The sequence below is a fragment of the Nicotiana tomentosiformis genome, chromosome 12, assembly GCF_000390325.3.
Source record: "Nicotiana tomentosiformis chromosome 12, ASM39032v3, whole genome shotgun sequence".
Taxonomy (NCBI): domain Eukaryota; kingdom Viridiplantae; phylum Streptophyta; class Magnoliopsida; order Solanales; family Solanaceae; genus Nicotiana; species Nicotiana tomentosiformis.
Window position 1 is genome coordinate 54533854 of NC_090823.1, and position 21209 is coordinate 54555062.

At 39.1% G+C, this 21209-nt stretch overlaps 1 protein-coding gene across 8 annotated transcripts in view; it reads left to right on the forward strand.

Moving 5' to 3' along the window:
- The first annotated feature begins 5895 nt into the window (after window positions 1-5895).
- LOC104093670 (coiled-coil domain-containing protein SCD2-like) overlaps window positions 5896-21209 on the forward strand; it is a 29431-nt gene continuing 14117 nt past the window's right edge. For 4 of the 8 annotated variants that reach the window (XR_011412819.1, XR_011412817.1, XR_011412818.1 and 1 more), the window contains exons 1-13: window positions 5898-6526; window positions 7052-7224; window positions 7637-7712; window positions 7880-7921; window positions 8018-8080; window positions 8475-8524; window positions 8637-8664; window positions 9114-9188; window positions 9266-9376; window positions 9463-9523; window positions 10181-10297; window positions 10387-10505; window positions 11073-11142. Coding sequence is in view for 5 of the 8 variants with exons in the window: in XM_009599453.4 (XP_009597748.1) it covers window positions 6131-6526; window positions 7052-7224; window positions 7637-7712; window positions 7880-7921; window positions 8018-8080; window positions 8475-8524; window positions 8637-8664; window positions 9114-9188; window positions 9266-9376; window positions 9463-9523; window positions 10181-10297; window positions 10387-10505; window positions 11073-11142 (1381 nt within the window). In the remaining 3 variants the exon portion in view is untranslated. Of the gene's footprint in view, window positions 6527-7051; window positions 7225-7636; window positions 7713-7879; window positions 7922-8017; window positions 8081-8474; window positions 8525-8636; window positions 8665-9113; window positions 9189-9265; window positions 9377-9462; window positions 9524-10180; window positions 10298-10386; window positions 10506-11072; window positions 11143-21209 lie in introns of all 8 variants that reach the window. The other 4 variants (XM_070191895.1, XM_033655470.2, XM_033655469.2 and 1 more) reach the window with 3 other exon arrangements.

Consider the following 21209-nt stretch of genomic DNA (forward strand, 5'->3'; position numbering starts at 1 on the left):
CAGGTTGGTAGTGGTACCGTTACAGAGGAGACTCTGCCAGAATTTCTATAGATATCTGGGAGTTTAACATTCGAGGGCGATTGTCTCAGGGGGGGGGGGGAAGATTGTTACACCCTATGCGTCCCAAGGTGACGTATAATGAATATAAAACTAGTTAATCATGATTTAAATAAGTTTAAGGTTATAATATGACTATATATGATATTTGGATAGAAAATATAAAGTTTGGGAAAAGTCGGATATTAAGTTACAGAAAAACCGACTAAGGATTTGCCTTGTAACAAAGCTTTTTTTTAGAAATAAATTTTGTGTGCTATATGGGGTCTTTTTAAAACATATTATATACCAAATTAAAGGTCTTGGAATGTAGTTTCCAATGCTCTTAACCGTTTGTTCATACGACATCCGGATAAAAAGATATAAGCATCGGAAGATGGGTCAATGCTAGGGTGCCAAGCTAGCACCTCTTTGACTTTTCCAAACTTAATATATATAGGTCTTAGGCCATCTTTATCTTCATTTTTCCATAGAACACGACCTTAGAACATCCATAAACATATTCATAAGCTCTCTTCTAGGGTTTCAAAGAAGATTAACATCCCGAGTACGAAATCAAGAAGCGATAACATTAGAACGATCCCTACGACGTAAGTAGCGCTATATTGCCTCTCTCTTTCTTTGTAGTTTGAGTTTTGGAAGGTACTTCATACTTAAGAAAATGTTTACTTTCTGTATTCAAGCTTCAAATATCAAGGAAGGTTGATAAATTCATTTCCTAATAGACGATGATCGGAAGCCGTGAGTTCAATTTATTTTACTTTTAGTGAATTGTTTTGTAGTCCACTCGTGTTGGCATATTATGCTATTGATTTATAGAGTTTGGAAGGATAAAAGGGTGTGGAGAAATGCCACATGTGGTAGGGTAGTAGGATGGTCGCTCGTCGTTGCAATTTAAGGCTAATTGATAATTTGTTGATTGGGTGTGTTATGGTATATTTGGGATTTTTGTTGTATTGAAGGTCCCGAATTGTAGTTGGGTTGTTTTTGAGTTGTTGATTGTATTATGTTTTTATCTCGCCTATATTAGGCTTGAGGGAGCAATAAAATCAGGGGAAATACTGCTCGTTTTATTTTAAAATCGAGTTATCGTTTGAGATACGTGATATACTAGCGCCATTTAAGTTGTACATGTATTTCTTTGTTATAGGGTTGGAGCGCTAGTTGTCATAAGCTTGTTGTTGAGTTGCATTGACGACTTGAGGTATGTTAAAGCTATTCCTTATTTCTTTTTGGCATGATCCATATGATACAAACGAAACGAGCAAGCACACAGCTTTCATAAATGATTATATTCTTAGAAGTACTAGGGTTGCCTATGTTCTGGATTTCCCATATGTCCTACTATCATATCGTCTGTTCATGGGTCTCATGACATTCCGAGAGATCTTATTGACTTACTTCACTATGCATTGTATCCATTTATACATGTATACTAACCTATGATCACATGGCATTATATACGTGTATAGTATATGTATATGGGGTATGGGGAAAGGTTATGGTGTTATATATGCACCACCACTTGATCAGCTGGTATACGTTTATGATTTCACCCACAAAGACTGAGATGATATGATGGGATGCCCTCAGAGGCTTAATGATGTTATGTACGTATATACCTATGCATGATATGATATTTATACGCATATACATGATATTATAATTGTTTCATGATTCACATAGCTATTCAGACTTACAGGTTGAGTCCTTTACTCCATGTTTCTCCCATGTCTTTTATATACTTCATCCGTTTCAATTTAGATGAGGTAGTTTGACTCGACACGGAATTTAAGAAAAAGAAGAAAAAACTTGTGGTCTTAAATGCTTAAGGGGTAAAAGCTTTGTGGGGCCATGACATTTATGTGGTTATAAAAGCTTCTCATTAAGGGTAAAATGGGTAAAATAAAGAGCTTAAAGTTGAATTATTTTCAAATTTAGAAATGTGTCATTTATTTTGGAACAGACTAAGAAGGAAAGTACCTCATCTAATTTGAAACGGAGGGAGTACTAATTTTTATACCTTACATACTCGGTACATTATTCGTACTGACACCCCTATTGCCTGGGGGCCTGCGTTTCATGCCCGCAGGTGCAGGTAGACAGGCTTACGGTCCCCCATCTTAGGATCCTTGCTCAGCGAGAGTTGGTGTGCTCCATTTGATCTGGAGCTACTATTGAGTTTTGGTACGATACTTTTGTATACATATGGGTATGACAGGGCCCAGTCCCATCCTTTATACAGTTGTACGCTCTGTTAGAGGTCTGTAGACAGTCATGTATAGTTGGATAGTATGTGGCATTGTCGGCTCGCTATACTATATTTCATATACATATATGTATATATGTCTTTTGGGCATGTTTTTCCGCGTATGTTGTTCATATGAATCAGTAGTTTATTTCCAGACGTTATGCATGACCTACACTTATTTCATGTTTATATCTTAGACATATGCTTAGGAGTGTTCGATAGATAGAACTCGACACTCATCACGGCCCATCGGTTTGGGTCATGACAGTTATGTACTCCTTCACTTTATATCTTATGGACGATTCAATATGTGGAATCAAGAAAAAGAAAATCAAATCAACATTCAAGTTAAAATGACTCCTATTGAATGTGTCCATATTACAAGTATGCTTGCTAATGTATTTCTCTACCACCCATATATTAGTTTTCAACTTTCTCTCAAGCAACATCCACTTACAACCTTGGTCCCATCTACGATAAACCACCTTATATGTTTTTTAGATGACTCAGCAACCTCGATCTCATGGTAGTTTTTTATGCTGTAAATTCGCATCGCCTTACTGAGACGAGCTTTGTCATTGAAAAGCATATTTTTGTAGAGCTCCATTGGTCTACTTTGATCCCACATTGATGTACAAATTTCATCAAGATCCCTTATGAGGGCATCCACATTGGTCATACCTGACAAATGATCAAGGTAAGGAATCTCCCTTGAATGAAATAGCACATGTGACTCATACACCGCTTGTCTAACGGTAGGTGGAGTCTGCATATATAGAGCATGCTGAGTGGTGGCATTATGCTCCATCATCAAATCTGATTGCTCGTTGTCACTCTCATCTATGAAGTGTGGTTCCTTATTGTCGCTCTCATCTGAGAAGGGTGCTTCATCGCCTAACTCATCAGCATTGTTGTCATAGTCACTGTCATCTTCCTTGCTCTGTGCATCTGCCATGTCCTGATTCAAAATATCGTCAATGCCCAACTGAATTAGGACAAGACTGTCATGTTGCTCATTTCTTTGCACAACCAATCAAATAATTAATATTTTTTACATCTTAACATAATTAACTTTAACGCTTAAACATACCATTCATAAGTTGTAGATAGCCCATGATGCATATTATCAAATTGTTGATGCCTCAAGGATGGACCAATGTGATCCATCCCTCCAAAAGTAGGTAAATTTTCAATGTTGGTTGGTTTATAACAAGTAAAATTTATATCTGGCCGGTACCCCATATGGAAGAAATACGAGTTAGAATTACTATACACATAAAACAAATAGTTATATTACAACAATATAAGTTGCAAATTACCACTCGGTTTGTGAATTCTGTAAACTTGGCGACCCTCCATGCTGATGCATTGGCGAGAAGTTGTGTCCTCACTCCTCGTTAACCCGTGGAGATAAGTTTATATCAGGCCAGACTCTTTCACACAGAACCTGTTCAGATAAAACAGCTCCGAAAACACCTCCAGATGGTTGAGTCGTAGTATGCGGAATATCATCCTTGTTGACGTCTTCAGACTTTACGTACATTTCCAACATGCTTATCGCAAGAACATCCCTGTCTTCATATGAAGTCCTCAAAAAATCACGTAGAGTTTCATCGCCATCGATGTTAAACTCGTCATAGCATGCCACACCTTGTAGAGTAAGCGAATACAGATATCTTTCGGTTACTTTAAAATTAATCGAACGTTTACTCACACGTATTCTTTTACAAATCAAAAATACAATGTGTGGTACTCCAATGTGAGTGGAAACTTAATAATACATTGTGGAGAACAACTACAGTGCACCAAGTTATTTCCACCACATTCTCGCCGCCCCAATATAATGCAACCCTAACTCTTCGCTCATTAAACTTCGTAGAAAGATTCAAAAGAACTTTGTATAGATTAATGAAGATGAAGAGATGTATAAAGAATGTTGAAGAACAAAGGCAAATTGGTTCAAATTCACTCAAGAATTACTTTTTGCAAGAATGAACATTCGGCCTTAAGTAAGCAACTTTAAGTGGCACCTGAAAAGTATGGATACAAATAAGTGCATTACCATACAATTATTAGAGTTATCATTCAAAAAGTCAGGAAAAACGCCTCTATAACGCATGTATTAGATGCGCTATACGCATATCGCATTTATTACATGCGCTATACTATTGAAGTATCAAAATGAAGTGTATAGCGCATGTATTATATTGCGCTATATGTTAACGGGATAACTGATCGTTAACGTATAGCGTATATAAAATGGTACCAAATTTTTTTATGCATCTATTTTTGTATCTTAAGTCCAAAAAGTTGCTATTTTGGTTCCGGGCTAGTTGAATTTTTTTATCTTTTTTTGTAAATTTTTTTTTATATTTTAAATCTTCTCATTGAAAATTATGACTTTGTCACTGTTGTCAAGTATTTTTGGATGTGTCGTGGTAAATTAGTTACTATGTAAAATGATCTACTTTTCATATCTTCCCAAGAAAGGAGATGGGTTGATGTATCCATTTCTTTTCGATTATGAACATTCACTGTTTGATTTTGATACGACACGCGTCTTTGGATAAATGCTCTAATTAAAATACTCACCGACAAGCTACGCCACTCATCAAACTCACGTTCCCGAAAAAGAAAATAAAAATAAAAGGCCAAGTATTAGGAGTTTGAAAGAAAAGTTCAAGAAAACATAAAGAAAAGGGAAAATGTCCAAATTTATCATTCTACTTTCGTATATTATTTAGATTTAACCTCCATTATACTATTCATCCAAATTTATCCCTACAGTCATACTATTGGCTAAATTTACCCCTACCATCATATTATTCGGCCAAATTATTCCTACCATCAGTAAACTTTTAAAAATTACGCCTCATTCCGTTAGGTAACCAAAAATCTCCAAAATTCCTTTTATTTAAATCAATTATTCTTTTTCTTGATCCACTATTTTTAGAAATTATTATTAATGTGAACGCTAAAGGTACTAAACTATACAAATTATTCTTGAAAATTTTAATTACCATTGCACCCACTTTAGAATTGGTTTAAATTTTTTTATAAATTTTCAACCATATACACATTGTGTAATTTTGTGGGTCTATTTGTTATGTATTATATGTGTCTGCACATCATGTATGTAATATATTTTGTAATTATCTAGTTAGTATAGAGTTCAGTCCATTAACTTAAGAGTGTACAATGCATATGTATTTGATTAAGGCAAAATTGAATTCGACAATATAAAATCTCCAAGGAACTTCAACTTCTATCACTAATACTTGTAAAGTTTTTATACTTTCATTAAAGTTGGGGTGTTGTAAATACTTTTAAAATTTAGACAAACTATTTAATTTAGATTCTTTAATTTATTATATTTTATTTACTAATTGTTATATTATTTTAATATTTTTTTCTCTTATTTTTGCTAATTATTTTGAAAATAGTGGATCAAGAAGAAGAAAAAGAGATTTAAGTAAAATGATTTTAGAGATTTTGAGTCGGAGTAACGGTTATTTTAAAAGTTTATTGGAGATTAGATATAAAGGAAATAAATTTGACGGAATACTATAGGTATTATATGTTAGACAATATTCAGACGGGGGATAAATTTGGACCTTTTCCCCCTAAAGAAAAAGAAGACACGCCCAACCAAGCAAGTTTTCCGGGCTAGGCTAATATCTGTCTCCGTCAATCTCTCCGGCGGAGAAGAGAAGCTTCTGTAACAACGAACCCCCAAATCTAGCCAGTTTCGACCTACATTCTCCCTCATCTTTTCGTAACCTAAATACTTTTGTACTGAACTCATCAACAACTAGTATTAAAATGGATCGGGCGAGAACAGCAAGTCCGAGGCAGTTAAGGAAATGGAGCAGCGAATCCGGAGCAGCTCCGACTCTGACTTCCGGGTCTTCATCACCTGGACGTCCACATCATCATGGCCGGTCTTCCTCAGTCTCCGGCGTCATGATGTCCAACATTAAGCGCACTCAGAATGTTGCTGCAAAAGCTGCTGCCCAGCGCCTCGCTCAAGTCATGGCCTCACAAGCTGCTTCTGCTGGTAATGACGATGATGATGATCTTGGATTCCGATTTGCACCTCCCTCTTTTTCCCGGTCCAACGGCACTAGTGCTACCGACAACACTAATGCTACCTACAACACTAATGCTGCGGCTATTCAGTCCGCTAAGCTCAATAATAATAGATCATCTTCCCCTCTGGTAATATCAAGACCTCGATCTGTTTATTCAGTCTTGATTTACATTTCCTTGTGTGTGTGTGTGTGTGTGTTACTTTATGAGATTTAGCTTACTGTTGTGTTGATGGAGAGTTCTGAAATATTGACAGCGTTTCACTTCTACATAGATAATGAAGTATAATCCAGTATGAATGTGTTCAAATTGAACTGCATTTGTAACTGATTTCAGTTATATAAGTTCTGTTCTTCACATTCATATTGAACTGCATTTGTAACTGATTTCAGTTATATAAGTTCTGTTCTTCAACCGTATAGCAAAAAAGCTCTGAAAATCTTTGTGTTGGTTCTCTTCAGAAAGTGGTTCTAGCTCAAGAGACTGGCTAGTTGTTAAATCTCTTTGGATAATTCTGGGTTTGTCGTAAAAATTGTGATATAAAGTACGGAGGGGATACAGTTAAACAAATTTAATCTAGATGAGCATAAGCAGTGGCATGTTAGTTTGAGTTGTAATTACCTCTGTATGATAATTGTTTCCTCTGTATGTTAGCTAGCTAGGAATTTTGTCGAGGAAACCCCGTCGTCTCTTCGTTCAACATCAGCAGGAAGAGCAAAAGTGCCAACTCGTCCTCCATCATCAATACCAAGTACCCGACAGCCTGTGAAGACTCCTTCACCTATACCCCCAATCGAGCCTCCAACCAACAAGCTGAGAGAGAAAAGGTATAATGAGCTTCTTTTTCTGTTTTTCCTTTTTTTTCTTTTCAGTCTAACATTCCCACGAACAAGCAGCTGGAGCAAAGGGTCTAAAACATGTGTTTTTTCTTTTCTTTTGTGGGTTGTATCTTCTACTTGTTACATATTCCATAGTTTGCCAAGTTCTTGCAATTGTGTCATTAATAAACTTTTTAAGTCTAAAAATATTTGCCGTTTGATTGTATGCTATTGCTATGACAGTTCAAAAGGACGTTGGACTGGCTTAAACCTTCTGTTCATCTGTGTAGTTCTGTTAATGGCAACACTGAAGCAGTGCAAGTGTCTTAAGGCGCATGAGCTTCCTCCATATATATGCAGAAGATGCTTTAGCAAGATTCAGTTCCTTTTCTCTGCACTCATCATCTAACTTGTAATGCAGATTCTCGCCAGATTTAAGACAAGTTAACTTGAAAGATACAGGAGATAACCGTGTTGCTTCTGCGCTTCATGATGAAGTATGTTCATTTTGCTATCAAATTGATACCTCTCTATTCTTACATGCATAGTATTCAGTCATCAGACACGTAAAGTACCTGCTGTGTCTCTTTATGCATGTAAACACTTGGATATACCACTTGACTTCAGTGCCTTCTTTCTGCTCTAATCTTTACTTTTTTGGCAGCTTGATATGCTACAAGAAGAAAATGAAAATCTGCTTGGAAAGGTGCATGTTTCAGCAGTTCTTTTCCTCTGCTTTACTTGCATTAAGCCATGCATCTCTGCATGTGTTTATACTGAAGTTGCGAATTCTTTTGTGCAGCTTAGAGGTGCTGAAATGAGTTACGATGAAGCAGAAGCTAGAGTGAAGGAGCTTGAGAAACAGGTTATGCCATTGTTATGCCAAATTGTGTACAAATCCTTTGTCTTAAAAACTTGTAATATTCATTTGTTTTTCCCCTCCAGTGTATAAGAGCCTCATTGCTTCATTAGTGGAATTTTACTTGTTTACCTGAAAGAGAATGAAAGCAATAAACTTATGTTTTGTCTTTGTATTTTGATAAGTAAGAAGCGAAAACCTTAAACATAGTCAGCGTGTCATTCTAGTATGAACACCTCCTTTATCACAAAAAAAGAAAAGAGATGAAAATGATTATAAACACCTTATTTGGAAATTTTGCTGGATAAACGTTATTGATTCTTATTTTATGACTTATGCACCATGGGCATCTTCAATTTAAACTTCATCTGACAGTTGAAAGGCATTTCTTATGCATCAGGTTGCAGCACTTGGAGAAGGAGTATCCTTAGAAGCAAAGTTGTTAAGCAGGTAAAAGTCTTCCGCGTATTCATCTTTGCACTGAATTTTGTGTTAATACCATGATAAGAATCGTTTTTGGTGGATATGTATATATCATGATAAGACTTTTTATCATTTGCAGGAAGGAAGCCTCTTTGCGCCAAAGGGAGGTCAGTTGGGATATTGAGTTAATTGCAGATTAATTTGTCAGGCTGATTCTTGTCTCTGGCTTTTTGTTGAGAGAAAGTTTATTTAAAAAGCATAAAATATTAAAAATCATTCATCATCGAATGAATAGCCGAATACAGAAGAAAAAGTTTACCTTGGCCTGTATGGCTAGACATTACTCCACATATTTAGGAAAATACAGACACAAACACAGGGTCAGAGTAGCACGGGCCATTCGATTACTTTTAGTATGGACACATGGTAGATTATATTCATTTCCTTATTCTCAATAAACTTTTAAGTAGAAGTTTATGTTATTCTTTATAAGTTAATCTGTCTGAGTCTTCCTTCAGAATACCATGCCCACATGTTACATCAGCATTGTTCCGTCTGTGTAACTGCTTTCAAGTGTACTACAATTTCAATCATTGTGGAAGATTAATTGATGCAGGCTGCACTGAAAGACGCAAAACAAGCCAAGAATGGGATAGATGTGGAACTTGCAAACCTCTGTTCTAATGTTCAGGTGAACATCACCACCATGTAATGCTACTGAAGGTCTGGTTTGTTTTATCTAATTTTTTAATACCATGTTTGACCTAGAAAGCAAAAGATGACGCAGCTGCTGCTGTATATCAACTTCGAGGGACTGAATCTGAGGTTAAAACTCTACGCTTTATGACACAAAGGATGGTTTTAACCCAGAATGAGATGGTATCTAGCTGCACTTTTTGATACTGCTTTCATAATTATAATTTTTCATTACAATACTTTAACTTCCTGGCATATTCATATTGCAGGAAGATGTTGTTCTTAAAAGATGCTGGCTTGCACGTTATTGGGGTTTAGCAGCTCAGTTTGGTAAGTAATGCATCAGAGATTTGTCTTTTTCCTAGTTACACAAGATCTCTATTTTCTGAAGTAGAAAAACATTTTTTCCTGACTTCTACCCTTTCCTTTTTCCTTTGACATTTCCTGTCTATGCTGCTCATACCAACCTTTGATCATCAGTTATAGACTTGAAATGGTTTTATGAAGTCCCCCAAGTCACGTCAATTACGAAAAAAGAGGCAAAAAAGTACATAAGAGATAGAGAATCAATAAATGAGACGCAAAAACTACAATAGCGCATTTGAATATTGTTAGATTGTAAGGAAGCGCTTTTTACTCCAAATGTGACAATGCAAAGAGGGAACATATAATAAGTGATATCAGTGCCAGTAACCTCACTTAGAAAACTTAATGCAAATTAACTATCATTACATTGTTTTACAACTATACAAAAGGAGATTGACTTTTTGTAATGGATTGCATCAATTGAATACTTCTTTTGCTATTTTGCCGCACATGAATGCTCTGTCTGCTGCTAGGTTCTAATTGCATTTGTGTCCACTCAATGTTTTATTTTTTGTAAGCGTTGACCCCGTGTACCCCTCTGTTCTTGTTTTAGTGCTGTGTATATAAGAAGTGTTACCAGTTTTGAGTGTAAAGTTAATGTTGCTCTTTTTTCTCTTCCAGGCATTTGTGCAGATATTGCTGCTTCAAAACATGAGTACTGGTCATCCTTCGCACCTCTTCCTTTTGAATTGGTTATCTCTGCTGGACAAAAGGCAAAGGAAGAATTTTTGGAAAAAGGTAAGCATGATTAAACCTAGCTACTTGTCTGTGTAAATGGTAGAATTTTTCAATGGGCATGAGTTCTTAATCAGTGTTCTCTTTTGCAGGTTATGACAATCCAGAGAGGGGTAATCTTGTTCAGGATTTGAATGATCTCACTGGAGAAGGAAATATAGAAAGCATGCTTTCTGTTGAAATGGGCTTGAATGAACTTGTTTCCTTGAAGGTTACTCTAATAACTAGAGTCATTATTTAGTTCTTGCTTCTGCATTCGTTGCCCTGTTTCTAAACTTTGGCTTCCAGTACTAATTGATCACCAAGTCAATGATCAATTTAAACTTTAAAATTTCCACATATGCAGTTTAAGAAGAATATGATCAATATAGATTGGTATTATGAATTTGTTAAATCATAAGTTGAGATTAATAAAAAGAATTGGTAAAATAAGAAAAGACCTACTGAATATGTACCATATTGGTCACACGTAGTTATTACAGAAAGTGAAAATCATTGCTTTTATACTAGGATGGGTGGAATATGATAGTTATGGTGTTCAGCCGAGGGATAAAGGCACGGGCCAACATCAGGCCAGTCCCAGGATTTGGAACACCAAGTGCATATTGATAGGGATGAAATCTACTCCATTCAATTCTTTGCTACTTTTTTCTAGAATAGGCTAAATAATCGCTTGCAAGTAGAAACATTGTCCACCAGGGTTTAGTATTATTTTATTCTCTTTTCTAGGTGGAAGAATAGAGCATTGCATTACCATTTAATGATATCCTTGATCCAGGTTGAGGATGCCATAGTGCTTGCACTGGCTCATCAACGACGTCCAAACTCCACTCGAACATCAATTTCAGGTTTTTCTCTTCTCTGTTTCTTAAACATGTAATTAACTATTGATATGTTCAGATGCTTCTGTACAGATCTCTGAACTTCCTTAAGCCCTGCTTGCAAATAAATGTATGTGTTGCATGCTCTAATCAGCTGTCATGGTTTGCGCATTTATAAATCTGTCAATGGAGACTCTTAAGGTCAAGGATTGTGGTTTGCTGCTTGAAATGCTCTGCCTCATAAATTGAAATATTAAAATTTTTAGGGCTGTTTATACCCTCTTTCCTAATGTAGATATCCACCCGTACCGTTATGTCTTTTCAAATTATAGACTTCTATATGGTAGGAAGCAAATGGTACATCATTGTTATGTAATGCAGAAACTTTACATGACAACTTCAAATTTAGGGCGCGGGATGTGGGCAGTTTCAAACTTTGGTATTCTGGGAGGGTGGGGGGCAGGAACAGGGTAGGTATCTTGGTTGATAACGACCTCCGTGAACTAGTGTTGGAGGTTAGGAGGGTGAATGACAAGTTGATGACGATTAAGCTAGTTGTTGGAGGTTTTACTTTGAACATAATCAGTGAGTACGCACCCCAAGCAAGCTTGGATGAGAAAGTCAAGAGGCATTTCTGGGAGGACTTAGATGAGATGGTGCGTGGTATCCCGCACACCTAGAAGCTTTTCATAGGAGGAGATTTCAACGGCCACATTGGAGCGATGTCTGGGGGGTACGATGATGTGCATGGTGACTTTGGTTTTGGAGATAGAAACGAAGGAGGAACGTCTCTGCTGGACTTTGCTAGAGCATTTGATGTGGTGATAGCAAACTCGAGTTTTCCGAAGAAGAGGGAGCACTTGGTCACCTTCCGGAGTTCGGTGGCCACGACTCAGATTGAATATGTACTCTGTAGGAAGTCCGATAGAGGTCTTTGCACGGATTGCTAGGTCGACCCGAGTGAGAACCTCTCGACCCTTCATAGGCTTCCTGGTCATGGACCTTGAGATCACGAGGAAGAGGAGGAAGAGGGCGATGTATAGCCAACATAGGATAAAGTGTGGAGCCTTGACGGAAGCTAAAGCGCAGGAGTTGGGGGTCAAGCTGGTGACTATGGGGGCTTGGAGGAGTAGCGGGGACGCAAGCGCTATGTGGACCATGACTGCGCAGTGCATTAGGGAAGCTGCGAGAGGTATTAGGGGTTTCAAAGGGTTACTCTGGTTGTCACAAGGGAGACTGGTGGTGGAATGAAGAGGTGCAAGGAAAAGTGGATACCAAGAAAGCATCGTATCTGAAGCTAGTGGAAAGTGTAGACGAGGAGGAGAAGATGGCGAATAGGGAGCATTATAAGTTGGCTAAGAAAGGCTAAGCTAGCAGTTACGGCGGCCAAGAATGCAGCTTTTAGTCGTATGTATAAGGAACTCGAGGGCCGAGGTGGGGATAAGAGGTTGTTCAGGTTAGCCAAGGCGCGAGAAAGGAAGGCGCGTGACTTAGACCAAGTGAAGTGCATCAAGGACGAAGAAGGTAGAGTTTTGTTGGATGAGGGGCTTATCCGTCGGAGATGGCAGACCTACTTATATAGTCTCTTGAACGAGGAGGGGGACAAGAGCATTGTACTAGGTGATTTGGAACTCTCCGGGAGTCGTTGTGACTTTGGGTATTGTAGGCGGATTAGAGTTGATGAAGTTGAGGGTGCTATGCGTAAGATGAGCAGGGGCAAAGCGACCGGGTCAGATGAAATCTCGGTGGAGTTTTGGAAGAGTGGTGTGGAGTGGCTCACTAGGTTATTTATTGTCATTTTTAGAACGAAGAAGATGCCCGAAGAGTGGAGGTGGAGCACGATGGTTCCTGTATACAAGAACAAGGGTGATATCCAAAATTGCAATAATTATCGGGGTATCAAGTTGCTTAGCCATACTATGAAAGTCTGGGAGAGAGTGGTAGAGCTAAGGGTGAGAAGGAGCGTGACTATTTTCGAGAACCAATTTGGGTTTATGCCGGGGCGTTCGACTACAAAAGCCATCCATCTTGTTAGGAGATTGATGGAGCAGTATAGGGAGAGAAAGAAGGACTTGCATATGGTGTTCATCGACTTAGAAAAGGCATACGATAAAGTTCTGAGGGAGGTTTTGTGGAGATGTTTGGAGGCTAGAGGTGTACCTGTTGTCTACGTTAGGTTGATTAAGGACATGTATGATGGAGTAAAGACTCGAGTGAGGACGGTGGGGGGACTCGAATCGGACCATTTCCCGGTTATTGCATCAGGGGTCAGCACTCAGTCCGTTTTTGTTTGCTTTGGTATGGACGTACTGACGCGCCACATCCAAGGGGAGGTGCCGTGGTGCATGCTATTTGCAGATGATATTGCATTGATTGACGAGACGCGAGACGGTATGAATGCGCAATTAGAGGTATGGAGGCAGACCCTGAAATGTAAAGGTTTCAAGTTGAGCAGGACCAAGACATAATACTTGAAGTGTTAGTTTAGTGGCGAGACTCTAGGAGGGGAAGGGGAGGTGAGGCTGGACTCGCAGGTCATCGAGTTTTAAGTATCTCGGGTCTATTATTCTGGGGGATGGGGAGATTGATAAAGATGTCACACATCATATTGGGGCAGGATGGATGAAATGGAGACTCGCTTCCGGTGTTTTGTGTGACAAGAAGGTGCCACTGAAACTTAAGGGTAAGTTCTACAGAGTGGTGGTCAGACCAACGATGTTGTATGAGGCTGGGTGTTGGCCAGTCAAGATTGCTCATGTCCAGAAGATGAAGGTAGCAGAGATGAGGATGTTGGGATGGATGTACGGGCACACTAGGTTAGATAGGATTAGAAATGCAGTTATTCGCGATAAGATGGGTGTGGCCTCTATTGAGGACAAGATGCGGGAAGTGCGGCTTAAGTGGTTTGGTCATGTGAAGAGGAGGAGCACAGACGCCCCGTTGGGGAGGTGTGAGAGGTTGACATTGGAGGGCCTACGGAGAGGTAGAGGTAGGCCAAAGAAGAGGTGGGGAGAGGTGATTAAGCAAGAGATGTCGCAACTTCAGGTGACCGAGGACATGACCCTTGATAGGAAGGTATGGAGGTCGAGAATTAGGGTAGTAGAGTAGATAGTGTAGAGTATTTATAACATTAGTATTGGCACGCAGTCTTGTTTTCTGTTGGTAGTAGGTTTTTATGATTAATCGTTGTTTTCTTTCATTGTTGATCACTTTACTGTCTTGTTTTATTCTGCTTTTATATGACTTTTTGATATTGTCCCTTGCCTATATTTTCATTAATGTGGTACTTATACTATTCTGAGCCGAGGGCATATTGGAAACAACCTCTCTATCCTCACAAGGTAGGGGTAAGGTCTGCGTACACACTACCCTCCCCAGACCCCACGGTGTGGGATAATACTGTGTATGTTGTTGTTGTTGTTGTTTGTTAACAAATAAAATGGTAATTGGTTGCCTACCTCCACATGTTCTCATGAAAAAATTGAAGAATAAATTGAGCTCTCATACTAATAACCAGTAATTTTCAAGGCAAAATTGGGAATCACATGCTGGGACTCGCCTCATGGCTCACCCTGTGGGAGGCAGACTCTAAATGCACTTCGACGGTCACGAGGACAAGAATCTCATGGGGTTAATACCCCAATACTTTTAGTGTTGCAAGCTTCTCTTAAAAAAAATTGGGGGTTGCATCTTTGACTTTCGCCAGAAGGTGCAAGTAGCACGCACTGAGGATAAATGAGAGAAGGTCGCTTACGATGGTTTGGTCATATCCTACGTCGACCTACAGGTTCGGTCTGTAGGTGTAAAAATATGGTGAATGAAAGTTTTAAAAGGGGACGGGTAGACCTAAAATCACATGGAAGTAAGTTGTTCCCAAAAAACCTGCAAATTCTTGGAATCAATGCAGACTGTGAGAGAGCACGAGAGAAAAATATTATTGATATTCTATTCAATTATAATACAATGAGCCTTATTTATACAATACATATCATACTCCTATTCTATGTGGGGACTCAGACTAATTTACGTTATTTACATAACTATCTAATACTCCCCCTCAAGTCGGTGCATACAAATCATATGTATCAAGTGATAGCTCCACGGATAAGGATAAAGCTTTAGAAGCACCAAGAAAGCCATTCACAAGGTCTCAAGCTCAGGATAAGCAAGACAAGGTTGTTGGGCTTCAACGGGAGATCAAGAAGGCGCTAATGGTGGAAGAAGAGCTCAAGAATTATAGAGAGGATTTAGCTAAGTGCTACACTCATTTCATGGTCCAAGTCCAAGTCCAAGAGGAGGTAGAGATTGGGGTCCAAGCACCAACCAAGGAGGGCCTAAATTAGGCACCTAAATCAATCTACAAAGGAGCTAACTTGGCGCCCAAGTCAGCTCAAGGAGGGGCGGCCAAGACATAGGAGAAGGAGTCAAGTTCCTTATTTTGTTTCCTAGTTTGTTAGGACATATTTGATGCTTTCCTAGGTAGTTAAGGTTTTGTTTTTATTTTCCTAAGATTATTGGAATTACTTTTCAAGATTGACTTAGTTTTTATTTCCTAGAGTTTTACCTTTTCCTATGGTAGTTGGACTTGTTGTCCAAAGTAGTTTAGGACTTTATTTCCTTAATTTTTAGGTAGAATTTCGTGACCCCCTCCCTATATAAAAGGGTATCTTCTTTGCTTTTAGACCGAGACTATTATCAATAAAAATTGTGAGATTTTCTTGCACTTTTGTGTGTGGCTACTCTTGGATTTGTTCTTCAACCTTCAAGACTCAACTTAAGGTGGTAAGATTAAACTCTTTCGAAATCTTATATCACTTCTAGGTATTCAAGAAATGTGATAAGTTTAGGCTTATTGTTGTTCTTGTTATTCTAAAGGGTCGGATTTCACAATCTATCTTTTGTTTTTAATTCTCTACCAAAGGCGATTAGTTCTTTGTTAGCTAATTGTTGTTGTTAGGATTCAACTTCAAGAATAGACTTCTTGAATTCAAGAAACTCTTTCTTGAATTCAATCTATCTTTAATTTTCTGTCTATTTTTGTTTCTTTTTTTTCTTTTAGCTTCCGCACGTTTCTTGATTTTCTTTAGTAATTCTTGGACCCCTATCGTGTTGTTATCACCAAGCTTGTTATATATGTAACTAATACGAGGACCGGTAAGGTACTTGGTGAAAATATTTGTAAGCTGATCATTCGACTTCACAAACTTTGTAGTAATATCTCCTGAGAGTATCTTTTTCTAACGAAGTGACAATCAATCTCAATGTGTTTAGCTCTCTCATGGAAAACCAGATTTGATGCAATATGAAGGGCAACTTGATTATCACACACAAGTTCCATCTTGCTGATCTCACCAAATTTCAACTCCTGAGCAACTGTTTGATCCAAACTAGCTCACATGTTGCCATAGCCATTGCTCGATACTCTGCTTCTGCACTAGACCGAGCAACCACATTCTGTTTCTTGCTCTTCCAAGATACCAAATTACCTTACTAAAACACAATATCCAGACACAACATCTATCAGAAGGTGATCCTGCCCAATCAACACTGAGTATCCAACGATCTGCTCATGGCGTCGATCCTTAAACAATAATCCTTTGCCCGGAGCTGATTTTATATATCGAAGAATACAACTGCATCCCAATGACTATCAAATGGAGAATCCATAAACTTACTCACAACACTCATAGGAAAGAAAATGTCAGGTCTGGTCACTGTGAGGTAATTTAATTTACCAACTAGCCGCCTATATCTTGCAGGATCACTAAGCGGCTCCCACTGTCCTGGCAGAAGTTTAGAATTCAAATCCATAGGAGTGTCAACAGGTCTACAACCTGTCATTCCTGTCTACTCAAGAATGTCCAAGGCATACTTCCTTTGTGAGATCGCAATACCTGAGCTAGACTGAGCGACCTCAATACCCAGAAAATACTTTAATCTGCGCAGATCCTTAGTCTGAAAGTGCTGAAAGAGATAGTTTTCCATACTAGTAATACCATCCTGATCATTGCCGGTAATAACAATATCGTCAACATAAACCACCAGATAAATACAGAGATTTGAAGCAGAATGCTGATCATATACAGAGTGATCAATTTCACTACGAGTCATGCCAAACTCCTGAGTTACTGTGCTGAACTTACCAAATCAAGCTCGAGGAAACTGTTTCAGATCATAGAGTGACCTGCGCAATCCGCATACAAGACCACTAGACTCCCCTTGAGCAACTAAACCAGGTGGTTGCTCCATATAAGCCTCATCCTCAAGATCACCATGAAGAAAAACATTCTTAATGTCCAACTGATAGAGATGCCTGTGGCGAACAACAACTAGGGATAGAAAAAGGCGGACTGGTGCTATTTTAGCCACGGGAGAGAAAGTATCACTATAATCGAGCCCAAATATCCGAGTATACCCTTTGGCAACAAGACGTGCCTTAAGTCGATCAACTTGGCCATCTGAACCAACTTTGACTACATACACCCAACGACAACCAACATTAGATTTAACTGAAGGAAGAGGAACAATCTCCTAAGTACCACTCATATGTAAAGCATGCATCTCATCAATCATATCATGTCGTTACCCTGGATGAGACAATGCTTCACCTGTAGACTTAGGGATGGAAACAGAGGACAAAGATGATACAAACGCATAATGGGGTGATGACAGACGATGATAACTTAAACGGATATAGTGGAGATTAGGATTAAGTGTGGACCGTATACCTTTTATAGAGTGGTGGTTCGACCGGTTATGCTGTATGGAGCTGAGTGTTGGCAAGTCAAGAACTCCTACAACCAGAAGATGAAAGTAGCAGAGATGAGGATGTTGAGATGGATGTGTGGGCATACCAGGAGAGATAAGATTAAGAATGAAGTTATCCGAGACAAAGTGGGAGTAGCCTCCGTGGAGGACAAGATGTAGGAGTCGAGGTTGAGATGGTTCGGACATGTTAAGAGAAGAAGCATTGATGCCCCGGTTAGGAGGTGTGAGAGGTTGGCCATGGCGAGTTTGAGGAGGTCGAGGTAGGCCTAAGAAGTACTGGGGAGAGGTGATTAGACAGGACATTGTGCTGCTTCTGCTTACCGAGGACATGACTCTTGATAGGAGGGTGTGGAGGTTGAGGATTAAGGTAGAAGGTTAGTGGGTAGTTTTTAGTTGCTCACCGATAGTCTTAGTAGTACGCATGTCCTTTCATATTCTTAGATTTTTATTACGTTATGTGGTTTTGTTCGCTTCAGGTATTGTATCCCTTGTTGCTAGTATTTGGTACTAATTATCCTTTATATCTCCCTTTTTCTTTTCTCTTCCCTCTTTCTTCCTTTCTTGCTATCCACTTCTTCTTATTACCTTCCTGAGCCGAGGGTCTATTGGAAACAACCTCTCTACCTTTTAGGTAGGGGTAAGGTCTGCGTACAGACTACCCTTCCCAGACCCCACCTGGTGGGAACATACTGGGTTTGTTGTTGTTGTTGTTGTTGTAATTGGTTGACTAAGAGGAGACAACTGCAGTAGGAGCAGGGTCAGGTGCAGGACGTGAATCAGCTGGGCCTGATGCTGGGCGCGGACGACGATGATAAGTCAGGAGTGGTGGAGCTGTAGGTGGTGGAGCTGGAATTGTAGAGGAAGATGAACGGGAAATAGTAATTGAATCCCCAAAAGATGGAACTGGTAGCACCTCAGAAATATCTCAGTGATCAGCTGGACATATGAAGTATGACTGGGTTTCAAAGAAGGTAACATCAGCGGACATAAGGTACCGCTGGAGGTCAGGTGAATAACATCGATATCCGTTTTGCGTTCTCGAGTAACTCAGAAATACGCACTTAAGAGCACAAGGAGCTAACTTATCTTTTCCTAGAGTGAGGTTATAAACAAAACACGTGCTCCCAAAGTTACGTGGTGGAAGAGAGAACAAAGGTGAGTGGGGAAACAAGACAGAGAATGGAACTTGATTCTGGATAGCTTAGGACGGCATACGATTAATAAGATAACAAGATGTGAGAACTGCATCCCCAAAAACGCAACGGAAGATAAGACTGTATGGGTAGGGTACGAGCAATTTCAATGAGATGTCTATTTTTTCTTTCAGTTACCCTATTTTGTTGAGATGTGTACGGACATGATGTTTGATGAATGATTCCATGAGCGTTCATAAACTGTTGAAATGGGGTTGACAAATACCCAGGGCAATATCGCTACGAGAAATCCGCAAATTGGTTTTGAATTTCAGTGTAGAAGGTCTGGAAAGTAGAAAACAACTTAGATCGATATTTCATCAAAAATATCCAAGTGCACCGGGAATAATCATCAATGAAACTGACAAAGTAGTGGAATCCCAAGGTAGAACTGACCCGACTAGGACTCCAAACATCTGAATAGACTAAAGTGAAAGGTGACTCTGCTCGATTATCAGGACGTCGAGGAAAATGGGAGCGAGTATGCTTCCCGAGCTGACATGACTCGCACTCCAGAGTGGACAAGTGAGACAATCCAGATACCATTTTCTGAAGTTTTGACAAAGTGGGATGTCCCAACCGTTTATGTAATAATTCTGGTGAATCAGTAACATGACAAGTTGTTGAAGAAAGACAAGATGTGAGTTCATGTGATTTAGCAAGGATAAGATAATAAAGTCCATTTGATTCACGTCCAGTACCAATGATCCGCCCCGTACTGCATTCCTGTATAAAAACAAGAGTGATTTGGCTAAGTGACTAACGACTATGAGATTAAAAGGACTACCGGGAATATAAAGAACTGAATCTAAAGGTAAGGAAGGAACTGGACTTGCTTGACCTATTCCATTTGCCATGGCTTGAGACCCGTTGGCCATTGTGACTGTTGGAAGAGATTGAGATTGAGAATATGAAATAGTAGTGAAAAGAGATTTGTTACCAGAAATATGATCAGATGCACCTGAATCAATAACCCAAGACTCGGAGGTTGAAGATTGGGAGACACAAGTCATGCTACTACCTGTTTGAACAACGGAAACTATCCCTGAAGATGTCTGTTTACATGCTTTGTACTGAATGAACTCAATATAATCCGGTAAAGAAATCATCTGGATTGGATTCAATGCATTGGATCCAACGGATTGTGAGTCAAAGACTTCTGATACGAATGACATTATAATGTTCATTCCGAAAAAATCAGAAAATTTTCTGGAAGTTATTGTCCACGCCGGAAAAATCATTGTTCACGTCGCAAAAATATAAAAGTGGTCGGAATTTGGTTTAAATTGGATGGGTAGGCTCGGAATTGCAAGGGAAACAAGCTGTCCTGAAAAGCGGTCGCCAAAAAATCGCCGGAAGGTGCCCCATGCGTTGGCGCGTGACGTCGGAACTTCGTCGGAAAATTTTCTTCCGGCAGCGCGTGAGGGCGCGTGGAGGGTCTTCTGACGGAGATTTTTTTATGGGTTGGTCACCGGAGGCCGATCTACTTCGTGGTGGTGTTAGTTTTTGCATAACATTGACGAATAGTGTTTTTTTTTACTAGTGGCATACCTGTGTTTGCCGGAAAAAGACTTCCGGTTGACTGATTTCTCTTCCCGAAATCGCTGAAATTTATGCACAACAATAAATCTCTCACGATTGCTCTAATACCATATGAGAAAACACGGGAGAAATATATTTTTGATATTCTATTCAATTATAATACAATGAGCCCTATTTATAAAATACATATCCTACTCCTATTTTATGTGGGACTTGGACTAATTTACGTTATTTACATAACTATCTAACATAGACTTGGCTAAAAATAGGGCACAATGGAAGAAAAGATGCATATAGGTGATATCAACTAGTCGGGAATAGGTTTTAGTCTAGTTAGAAAACTTCTTAACTTATCTTTCACTTTTATTTTTATTTAGTATGATGATGACATGAGTTGAGCTAAAATGGAGAAGTAAGGATTCACATAGTGGATCCCAACTTGTTTGGAATTGAAGCGTAGTAGTTGTTGTTGCATCTTTGACTTTCATGAGCTCACCTTCCGGGTGGGCGATGAAAAAGTTGTGTTCCACGTGTGCAAGTCAATGAGGCAGCCTAATAGCAACGAAGTATGTTTGTTTGTGGATTTGACTT